The following is an 11673-nucleotide window of genomic DNA, read 5'->3' as shown; positions in this document are numbered from 1 at the left end:
CCGAAGGGGTTATCGAATAAACAAGCTGATTCGATCACAATGCATGTTAAAAGTTACGTATTTTGTAGGAGATCAATATCATCGATTTGCTTTCGATTGCTAATTGAAACAGTAAATAAATATTTGTTTGTGAATTGTTTTTTAGTGTAAGTAAAACGGATAGATTTTAAAAACTTTTTGAAAATACTAGCTTTGAAAACCAGCCACTTGCGGCGCTGTATATATCAACAAATGGAATGGCGATGGGTAAACAACTCTTTCGATGGATTCATGGGGGGAATCAAAATAATTTTGAAATTCACATTCAAAGTTTCTATACAAACTCTTCTATAATATCGGAGAATTGTCGTCTGGTTGTGTGAGTCAAGTCAAGTTTTTCTTATGTAAATACAGTTTATGGAAGGAAACCAGTAAGGATGGATTTTTGACGTGAACGGAGCTAGCGTGATGATTCCGACTCATCTGTTTCATCCCTAAAACGGATATCAAAACAAAACATGCAGCGAGCCAAACGTCAAAACAACCACAAAATAAAATCGATGTTTTGTTATCACCTTTCGTATCGCTGATCGATGGACGCAAGGAAGACACATTTTCCAGTGTTGTTCGGCCGTTGAAACCGAACCGAAGTGTTCACATTCCGCTCGTTATCATTCCGTGTGTCGTTCGCTTGCGAAACCAAATTAAAACAATGTGCCGATGTGTATTTTATAGTGATAATTTATAGGTTGATGACTAACCAGTGGTGACTAACGAGTTCATTAAAGAAAATACGGGAAGCAAGAATATGCATATCGTCGGGTAAAGTTTTGCTGCGCTTTCGTTGAAAACTCTGCCACCCGATTTGGGAGTGTGGAAATTATTCAAAAGCAAGCCACCATGGAAGCGTTTATGCAAGAGTTTTCCATCCCCAAGCACCAGATACGGGAAACGTGGTGCCCGAATCGGTTCGTCCTGCTGGTGCACAAGTCCTGGCTGCGATCGTTGACCCAGGGCAAGGTGCCGAAAGAGTTCCCCACCTACGGCCTGGCGGACGCACTCGAATGGCCCACGGAAAACGAAACGGGACCATGGAGCAGAATATATGCAACCGTAAGTAGCATTGACGAAAAAAATGAAAATCCCGTTTCTAACCCCCCTCATTCGATGCCTTTCTTCCGTATCGAATTACCGCGTTTGCGCTACGAGGAGTCGGCAAGTCGTAAATCCAAACTCCCGTTAGCCAGCGATTATAGCCACCATTTCCCATACGGTTTCATAACACAGTTTTCCACTGGTGGAGTTGCGATTGAGCGCGTGCCTCGATTGGTTTTTTTTTTCTCCTGCTGGCTTTCCATGTCAAAACAAACCCACCCCCTTTTTTGCTCGTAATGTTTCATGTGTTTACGCACACCAAGGAGAACAATGCATCGTATGATATCGGTTATGTTTCGCATGCTTTTCCACGCCGGTTTTGAAAAGAAATGTAAACAAGTTTGTGAGCTGAGCAAAAGCAAATCAATAGTGTCTGTAGTGATATAGTACTGACTATTTATTCCTTACATTTTAGATTGTCGTTTTTTTATTTAAAAAGTAGAGTCAAATAACGTTTTTGATTGCTTGAATCTTTGATTTTATTTGGTTGAGCTCTTTTATGGTTCTTTTGAAAAACTACCATTACCATTATATATTATACTTTTCCTCTATTTTTAGGTATACAAAAAACAAAACTCCAAAGTAATCCCACTGCCGAAAAACAAGCATTTAAACGGAGCATCCGGGTCTGGTACGAACGATCTGCTGAATTCACCCCTTGGCACCACCAATGGCGACGGTGATGACCCGCTGCATTACTCTCAGCTCCTGCAGTACGTGTCCACCACAAATCACAAAAACGCTTGGAAAGCGGCCTATCGAAAGTACGCTGAATCGCGGCCTGAAAACATTCCCTCGACGTCATCAGCGCCACCGTACGCCGTGAGCAGTGCGTTCAGCGAGCGCGATCCGTATCATCACCATTCCAGTGTAAACAAAAGTACAAACGGCAGGAAGATACCGCTACCAACGTCGACCGCGTCCACCGATGGGGGAGGTGGTGGTGGTGGGAACGGGGTCGTTGGTGGCACACACATATCAGCGCCAGGAAGCCAACCGTCCACACTGCCCCACGATGTGGTCTTTCGGGAGGTGTTGGCGCGCGCCTTCGGTTGTCCTGTGTTGCAGGGCAAGGAAGACCATCCGTTGGGATCACTACCTCCACCCGGTGGTGGTGATGGGTCGCAGGCCAGTGCGAATCTCTTTCCCGTGTTGGCAACCATCGAGACGGGTTGCGCGTTCTACGTCCTGTACGATCTCTACCTGGCGAACAATCTGCTCGACTGTGTCACCTACAGCCCGGCGATGATGGAACGGTCCTACAATAAGCCCCTGTTCATCGTCTACCAGCTGCTGCAACTGATGAAAAGCTTCCACGATCGGGGGCTTAACTTGGGAGACGTTAGTCTGAAGGACATCTACATGACGGAGAACCTTTGGGTGCGCGTTATGCCGAACCTGGAGGCGAATCTGCTCGAGTACGACGAGGAGTTAATAAGACAGCTCGGAGAGCTAACCATTACCAACCAGGGGCCGGCGGGTGGTCATCAGCCGGGAGCGACACTTATGCGAACGTTAAATGTGAAAGAGCTCGAGTTTCGGCATTCGCTGCGAGAGTACTGCGAAATGTGGTGCCACGGGCACCTGTCGAACTTTGATTATTTAACCATCCTGAACAATATGACCGGGCGGAGGGTTGGATGTGCCGAGTACCACCATATCATGCCGTGGGTGACCGATTTCTCGTCCCGTTCCGGGCAGGCGTGGCGTGATTTGAAAAAGTCCAAATTTCGACTCAACAAAGGCGATGCTCAGCTTGATCTTACGTTTCAGGCGGCCTCGGCACTCGTGGGTGGTTTGGGAATCGGTGGCCATGAGCAACCGGGTAGTAGCAGTCAGGTCACTGTACCCCATCACGTCTCCGACGTACTGTCCGAGATTACGTACTATGTGTACATGGCGCGTCGAACACCGAAAGCCGTACTCTGTAAGCACGTCCGGCCAATCTGGGTTCCGGCCGAGTATCCGGCCACGATCCAACGCCTCTTCGAGTGGACACCGGATGAGTGCATTCCGGAGTTCTTTACCGATCCGGCCGTGTTCAAGAGTATCCACGAGGATCTGCCGGATCTGGAGATTCCCAGCTGGTCGAGCTGCCCGGAGGACTTTGTGCTGAAGCATCGCGAGCTACTGGAGAGTCAGTACGTGTCCGAGCGGTTGCATCACTGGATCGATCTTACCTTCGGCTACAAGCTGACCGGGACTGCCGCCATCCGCTCCAAGAACGTTTGCCTGTCGCTCGTGGATAAACATCAGAATCTCTGCCATCGGGGTGTCGTGCAGCTGTTCGGGTGTCCCCATCCACCGCGCCAGTTCCCTACGGCCTGGAATGGAAAGACACCACCTCGGTTGCAGCATTTACAGCACGAAACGAATCGCCGGCTAACGCGCAGCACTGAAGATCTCACCCGGGTGCACGGATTCCCTCACTGCGCACAAATCGATGGCGCTGGATTCTCCGCCTCGCCGATGCACAGGGATCGTTCACCGGCGACGACGATGAGTTCGCAGCAATCCTCCGCCGCATCCTCCTATCGCCACTCCACCCAGAACCTCAAGCTGTCCGAGTCGAGCTACAATATTAACGTGCATCAGACGAAACCATCCCCCGGTTTGATCGTGCTCCCGAGAACCTACAACCCGATCGCGCAGCTGACGGCGGTGGAAAATCTCGGCACGTTTCGGAAGAAAGTGTTCCACTCGGGTGGGTTCGATCGAGAAGCGGCGCGCCAACCGGACGAGTACGATCTGTGGTGTTCCCGGATGGACGCACGGCCGGTTAATGCCGGTGGGAACGCATTCGTTAACCGTATTTTCACTGAAGTGTACGAAAAGACACTTCAGAAGGATCGTCCCACCGGAAGTGGTGGTCCGGATCAACAAACGATGGCCACATCGAGACAGAATCTCAAGCAGCTGCTACTGCTGCAGCGAACCAAAGATCTCAAAGTGCTCGGCTGTTTGATGGTGGAGATTTTTCTTGCTCCAAAGTTGCTGCCGCTTGGAAGCTGCCTACGGCAGGACTTTGACAACCGTTTGGACGCCTGTACGCGCCTCGTAGCGGACGAAGCAAAGTCACTACCTCCCTGCATCCTTACGATCGTACGTCAACTGCTCGGGATGGAAGGTACGACCGCAATCGGGGATGAACCCGTCGGCCCCGTGGTTACCGATCGTGGACTGCCACCTCCTACCCCTCATCAATTCCTTCAACCGCTGCTCGCGAATCTTCTCATCCCGTTTCCCCCGCACTATCACCGGTTGTATCAAACCATCCGCGCCCTTGGTGCCTTCGACGAGTGTCTCCATCTGCTCGAGCTGCAGACGTTTTTCGAATGCGATGGGAAAAACTGTTCCCGGTATGCGACACTCGATAAAGCGCGCATCGACTACCGGAGGCTGATCGCCGAGTGTAAGGTGAACGCGTGCTATGCCCTTGCCGATCCGCTGCTAGCTCCCAGTGGCCACGGGGAACAGTATTCCGCCGTCGAACTCCTCCTGCCGCACATTGTCGAGCTGATCCTCCACGATGACACATCCATTCCGGCTGCCTGGAACCTGTTCGATGTGATCGCGACGGCACTCGGTGTACGGAAGACACAAGCGTGTCTCCTTCAACCGATCCTCGCTCTTTACGATTCCGACGAGATGGACACGATTGTGGGAGGCAATGTGCGACCACCTGGTGGCACGAAACAGCCAGCAGCCTCGTCCGGTGGCGCACCACTCGGTATGGTTGGTCCCCGGGTGGACGGTAGTACGGTGACACCGGTCTCTTCCTTCTCGCTCAAGTTCACTCCCCGTAACACGTCGTTCAAGTCGAAAAAATCGGTCAAACTCTACCACCACAGTTTCCTGCTGAAGCTGATCGTGCGCTTTGGTTTGCGCTGCTTTCTCGAGCACTTTGTCGTGCCACTGGTCGAAGCGGTCGGTGGATACCGCGACGGGGACTTCAATCCATCATATCACGTCCACGAACCGACCTGGGGACCATCGGGCGGTCCGTTCGGTGAGTTCCGCAAATCCCGATCGTACAGAAGCTTTAAGCTGAACGCTGCCTCGACGTCCACGGTGGATGATCCTTCGATCGGCCCGGATGATGGTGGTGGACCCGTTGTAGCTGTGGACCCGGAACGCGAAGCACCATCCCTCTCGAACACGCTCGTTTCGCCGAACTGTTCGGATAAAACCATCTCACCGACGGTGGCCGGCAGCGGTTTCAATCCGCTCGACGAGGATGATCGCCACGACGGTGGCTCGCAGGAGATGTTTGCCTTCGATGAGGATCCACAGGCGAAACGTCGGAGCACGGCGACGATCGAGGACGACGAGGTGGTGGAGCATGCGATGCGTCGCATCATCGACGATCAGGACGATCTCGAGGGTGGGTTTGAGTTGAAGCTCAACCACTCGCAGGCGGAAGAAGCTTTCGAGGACACGGACGGGTTAACGCAGAACGAGCTAAAGTCCCCGACCATCCCGATACCGTCGTCTTTCCGGCGTAGCATTGAGTTCAATTCGATCGGGTGCGAAATCGGAAGCAAGAAGAGCATCGATTCGGGGGAATTCCTGGCGAAAACACCCGAGGTGTCCTCGTCGGTAAAGGGATCGGATGGCGCTTCAGTGAAAGAGCTGATCGTAGGAGGGACTGAAGGAGGCCCGCACCGTGGATCGGTAGCTGGCTCAAGTGGAAATTCGGTGTTGAACCGCACCAAATCAACCGACTCCAATAAGACGCGTTCCAATCGAATCTCGGAGATGAGCTCGGAAAGTATCATCTGGCTGTCGCATCGTCTCGGACCGGTCCTCACCGCCCGGTATCTCTCACGAAACCTGCTCAAAATGCTCACCCTCTGCTACATCGGTGCGGAGAATCTTTTCCCCGGGGCTGCTGCCACCGGTTCCGGTCGGGAATCCAGTGCCGATTCCTCACCCACGGGACCGCCGGGTGGAGGACCGGCCGGACTGAATCACTTCTCAATCGCCGAAGGATCCGTAGTCGGCGACGAAGCTGCGCTTCGTGTGATCGATTGTCTCACATCAATCTCGGCGCTGTTCGGGGAACACTTTATTCTCGTGCAATATCTTCCGCACATAAGCGAGGTGATTGCCCTCTGCCGGAAGAAGATCACGCCAACGCTCGAGGGTGGCCTCATCAGTGCGCTTCAGCTGCTCAAGTGTCTCGTACCGTACCTCAACGATTCGACCGTGATGGAGCAGCTGAAGGAGGTGTTTCTGCGCCAGATACTACACCCCGCGGTACGATTGCTCGAATCGTCCAAGTACACCATGCCGAACGGGTTTCTGGCTCGCTCGGTGCTCGCCCGTAAGCTAATAGACGCCCTGTACGTCATCTCGGTGCGAATCGGGCGCGTGATGACCCGCGAGAACGTTTGCATGCCGGCCCTGCAGCGATTCTTCCTCATCTTCGACAAGGCATACGCACGGCACCAGGAGTACTTTCCTCCCATGGCAACGACGGAAACGTCCTTCGGTTCGCAGGTGGCCGAACAAGAGCGTGATCCACCGTTCGGAAGCTGTACACCGCCGAGCGCGCTGCTCCTGCTGGAGAAGCACGGGAGCGCCACGTCGGCGGGCGATGCCGCGAGTCAAGCGAGGGCGAAAGCGATGGAAGAAATACGGGACGTTTTTACGCCGAATCTGGCGTACTGTAGTTTCGTTCCGTTCCTTCACTACCTCGGCCAGCAGGAGATGGCACAGTGCGTACGCAACCTGCCGCTCATACTGAACCTATGCCACGAACACGAACAGATGGACTACGGTGGAAGAGTGGCGTCGTCAAACCAAAACCATCAGGGTGACGAGTCGATGCAAAGCGACCCATCGTCGCTGGAAGACGAACGGCAACAGCAGCTGGATTCGCTCAACTGCTCCAACAGCTTCGGTTCCAATATCATCGGCAATCGGATCGAAGGTGGTGCCCGCCAGGGAACGGGAAACTCGTCAGGCGTCACAACAACGCCGTCCCGAGTGGACCCGAAAGACCTGTTGGGGTTGGTGACGTACCGGTTGGAGAATGTTAACAGTGCCCGCAACTTGCGTGGTAACTGGCTCGCATACTGGGAGCATGAGATCGGCCGGTCGGAGAAGGACACCAAGCTGAACCTGAAGCAAATCAAACTGCAAACCTACACCGGGCACTCGAGCTCGATCAAGGCCCTGCTGGCGCTGGACAACGAGAACAGTTTTATCTCGGCCTCAAAGGATAAGACGGTGAAGTTGTGGTCGCTGCGTAGCGAGGGTGATGGAACGAAGGTGTCCTCCTGTCAGTTCACGTACGCCAACCATCGGAAGTCGGTCCATTCGTTGGCATTCTGTGAAGCGCTAAGGTGAGTGCTATGGTAATCTTTTGGGATTCTTTCATTCTAACAACTTTATTGTAGGCTTACAATCTCTTGTGACTCCGGCGTGCATCTGTGGGATCCCTTCGTAGGCTCCCAAATCGGTCAGCTAGACGTGCCACGTCATTCCCCGGTGTCGGTCGTGAAGACGTTCCCTTCGCCCAACTGTCTGGTGCTCGCGGGAACAGCCGACAGCTCGGTGAAGCTGATTGATGCGCGCACCTTCAGCTACTGCCACGAGTGGAAGATCGCACACATCCCGGCGGGAACGGTGCGCACGATCGCGGTGGCACCCGGATCGCACTGGATCGCGGTCGGGCTCAATACCGGGCACATCGGTGTGGTTGATGCCCGGACCGGTGGTATTATCTCGTCCTGGCGCGCGAACGATAATGATCTGCTGCAGCTGTTAGCCCCGAACGATGGCCAGCTCGTCAGCTCCAGCTTGGATCAATTGCTGGGCGTGTGGAATCCAAACACTGGACATCTACAGTTTCATATGAGGTGAGTTGTAAACTGTCCTATTTCTTTCGGAAAGATATATTCACCTGGTTGTGGTTTATTACAGGAACCGGCCGGAACCGGTCCACTGCATGGTGAACAACGGCACGGAGCTGATCGTCGGGACGCCAACGAACCGGATCGGGGTATACAGCGCCATCGCCCCAGACTCACCGTACTCCTACACGAAGCTCCGCTCGGAAACGTTCCGTGGTGTGCTGACCAGCTTCGCCCTGCTTCCGCTCAACCGGATGATGCTCGTCGGCGGTGACAATGGGACGATCACGCTGCTGTGTTAGACGTTGACGAGGCTACGATGTTAACGGAAATAGCTGATTATTATCGGTAGTGATATTATTATGAACAAAAACAAAACTTGCGTATGATTTAACACATTTTCTTTTGGTTTGGCACGAGTGTCCTCAGGGAAGTGGGAACGTGTGTGGCCGTGTGTGCGCGCGTGTTGTGTATGTGTGAGTGTGTATTTACGTTGGCAAGACAAATGCGTTTGAAATAAACCAAAACTTACTTTCTAAAAGTGACCATGGCGTGTCCTTTAACTTGGCAGAGTCACGCGTAAGCAAAAGAAAGGAACTTCAAATATTAATTATTAAAACGAAATTCGTATTGTCAATATTCCATTATCTTGCGGGATAACCAAACAATTCTAGGTTTCGATAACTTCTTAACACTATGCCAACCGATTACATCATATGGTGTTATAACAAACGTATCGGTTGATAGCCGATCACACCATTGTTACTCGCTGTAAGTTCCAAAGTGTAAGTGTAGCAGCATTCTCTACACTCATTTTTTGAAGCAACGTATCATATGTGAACTTGAAGCTCCATGGTACTATCCGTTATGACGTTGTCGTCCTGACTGTTAGGACGTGCGTCACTACATGGACCCTCACACTCTTTATTTTTTACGGTTTCTCTCCACAATATTCGCTGACGATTTCGATCCTCTTGCGGAACTAAGACATTTGCACCACATCGACCACGAAGGCCTCCGGCCTTATTCTGTATCTGTGAAGAACAACTTATACGTCCCGTCAACAAGATATCGTTCAAAGTTAGATCGGTATCACAACGAAATGTCCGTCTTGTCATGTGTACCTCCTTATTCGGTCGCCTTTCTTTATCTGCGAACTGTTTTCTACGAACTTCCTTTTTTCGAAGTTTGCCACCTTGAGTAATTTTGCCCAAGATCGTAGTCAACCAAGCAGAACCAAGTCACCTCAGACAATTACTGGGACTCCTTCCTTGCCGCACGCTTGAAAGTTATCCGTCTAAGTTCGAAATCAATAAGGGTTTGTTTGTCAGACTGGTATCTTACAAGGGTTTAGAAAGGTATATCCCAGGATGATACAGATTCCTGGAGCTTGTCCATCCCAAATACTAATACTAATACGATTCGAGTTGACTCCTCGTCAGACCACTGCCTTGAAGTAATCCCTTCATCGTGATATCGATCAGGTAGCGCCTGACACCTCTACACCTCTTTTGTAATTTCTCTCCACTAGTTTGACGTGGTCAAATAGCCTGGTAGCTTATTCATGCTACAATGCCAACAAATATTGAAATTTCCTAATGTCTGACATTTCTGCATCATACACCATTCCGGTGAAACGATTTGCAAATTTAATCCACTTTATACTATCGCCTTGGAATGTGGTTAAATCGATTTCACTTGAAGCACAGTTTTATCGGTCTCTGACATTTTGTAAACTTTTTATTTCCGAAAAAACGGATTTAAGCCTTTTTCAGAACCTGGTAATCTTAATCGCTTCTATAGAAGCACCCACATATCAATGACAAAATGTATCTTTCCGTGAATCAACAGGAACGTGATAAATGCCTCATAGTTCCGTACCGTCATCCGCGTCATGATCTTTCGCCGAAACGTGAACGCATTATCGTCGCAGTGAAAACGGCTGTATGTTAAATCGAACACACATGAAACAACATTATTGTTTCTATTTCATATTATTTATTTTCCTAAATCACTTTTCTAACTACTGAACAAACTGACCATCACGCCACTGTGTCCAATACCTACAGGCATTCCTTTATAGGCACCGGTTGATCGTATTGAGCAATGTGAAGGCTCCTCCACGACGTTCGTCCATATCGATCGTCCACACCATCGCACCGCCAAGACTCTCACGTTGTATGTACTCGCACTTTTGTTGAATACTTCTCTTATTGTCAAATCCTACCCACTGGTCACCGGAAACAGCATACGGCACGCATTGTTCACTGTCCCAACGTGTTTCCGGGAAGCGGTCCTGAATTTCATAGTACGCTAGGATGCCGGATTCCTTTGTGTAAGGTCCAGTATGTCCTGCTCCCCTGGCATTAGCCCGGAATCCATTGTTGCCCGGGTTGGAGAGCGTGAAAGTACGCCCGAATGTGGCAAGACCCAATATCAACTTGTGGCTTGGGGCACCCTGGCGCTTCCAGTACCGGACGCTGTGGTCGATGTACAACTGTTTTTGGAACTCGCTATCTGACGAACCGGAGTAGAGCGGTGCGTTGTGTCCGGTGTATGCGTCCCACGATCCGTTGTAGTCGTAGGTCATGAGAAGGATATAGTCCACGTTCCGGGCAATGCCAGGAATGTCGTAGGACTGGGACGCCCTATACTCGCTGGGTCCCACGGAGACCGTCAATAGAAGGCCATGTCTACCCAGCTCGGATGACAAATCGGACAGCATCTGAACGAAGTTGTACCGATCGCCAGACTCCGGAAACTCCCAATCGATGTCCACACCGTTGAAGTCGTGGGTATGGCAGAATCGACGAGTGTTCTCAGCAAACGTACGCCTCAACGAAGGATTGCCTGCTATAATATAAAACATTCTCTCGCCTAAGTTGGCGCCTCCAATGCCGATGAGCGTCTTCAGACTCGGATTACGATTCCGCAAACCGTTGAACTCCGCAAAGCCTAGGTTGTAGTCCACAATCCGCACATCGCCTCTGGAAGTGGGACTAGCGAAAGCATAGATAAGATGAGTGCAGGAGTATGGGTCGATGTCCTCTGCAGTGTATTTTCCCTTTCCGGAACGATATGTTGCCCATGATCCATAGTAACCGAAGATTAGTTCTACCAAAGATAACACATTTTTTTAAATGTTAGTGTCCTAATATACTAAAAAAAACCTGTGTAAATGAATACTCACTACTTGGCATTTCGTAGCGTTCGCTGAATACCTCTGACCACAAGGAGAGCTACCGGCAGAATGAGCGGCCGTATTCTTCGGGATCGGTTTAAATAGCATCCACCGTTCCGATCGTCATAATTTAGTGTACTGCTTAGTGCGTGTGTTGGTCTGACTGATTTTATCTTTCAGCTGCTTTGGAAACACATTTCCACACGTTTTATCATGTCCATACAACTATGAATTGAATCGAATACTTTTATAAAATCTGACAGTGATACTACAACTTTTTTTTTTTTTTTATGTGGCACGACATCCCCTAGTGGGACAAGGCCTCTCTCCGAAGAGAGTTTGTGTGACCGAAAGACGGTATATTATAGATCGGTGGTCAGCCGTTCGTAATACCGGAGGGTGCCAGACTCGAGATTCGATCCCACACCTGTGGTGTGGTGTTTCCTCGCGCTACCGCTGCGCCATGGGCACCCCCCGATACTACAACTATTAGAACAA

At 50.8% G+C, this 11673-nt stretch overlaps 2 protein-coding genes across 2 annotated transcripts; one reads left to right on the top strand and one right to left on the bottom strand.

Annotated features, from left to right (window-relative positions):
- The first annotated feature begins 699 nt into the window (after positions 1-699).
- LOC131261921 (WD repeat-containing protein 81) lies at positions 700-8512 on the top strand. The gene is made up of 4 exons (XM_058263782.1): positions 700-1092; positions 1693-7484; positions 7539-8000; positions 8065-8512. Exons 1-4 carry the CDS (start codon positions 880-882, stop codon positions 8294-8296), a joined length of 6699 nt encoding a protein of 2232 aa, XP_058119765.1. The 5' UTR covers positions 700-879; the 3' UTR covers positions 8297-8512.
- Positions 8513-10071: 1559 nt separating this feature from the next.
- LOC131264027 (acidic mammalian chitinase-like) lies at positions 10072-11194 on the bottom strand. Its single transcript, XM_058266318.1, has 2 exons — positions 11185-11194; positions 10072-11108 (listed from the first exon to the last, which is right to left on the bottom strand). Exons 1-2 carry the CDS (start codon positions 11192-11194, stop codon positions 10072-10074), a joined length of 1047 nt encoding a protein of 348 aa, XP_058122301.1.
- Between the last annotated feature and the right edge of the window lie 479 nt (positions 11195-11673).

Source organism: Anopheles coustani, chromosome 2, assembly GCF_943734705.1.
Source record: "Anopheles coustani chromosome 2, idAnoCousDA_361_x.2, whole genome shotgun sequence".
Classification (NCBI taxonomy): Eukaryota; Metazoa; Arthropoda; class Insecta; order Diptera; family Culicidae; genus Anopheles; species Anopheles coustani.
The sequence above is the reverse complement of the archived record's forward strand: the minus strand, read 5'-3'. Positions and strand labels throughout refer to the sequence as shown.

Excerpts from the sequence above, each read along its gene's own strand:
- LOC131261921 (XM_058263782.1), top strand. The coding sequence starts at position 880 with ATGGAAGCGTTTATGCAAGAGTTTTCCATCCCCAAGCACCAGATACGG. Across the intron at positions 1,093-1,692 it reads GGAGCAGAATATATGCAACC|GTATACAAAAAACAAAACTC; the intron begins GTAAGTAGCATT and ends CTCTATTTTTAG. Across the intron at positions 8,001-8,064 it reads CATCTACAGTTTCATATGAG|GAACCGGCCGGAACCGGTCC; the intron begins GTGAGTTGTAAA and ends GGTTTATTACAG.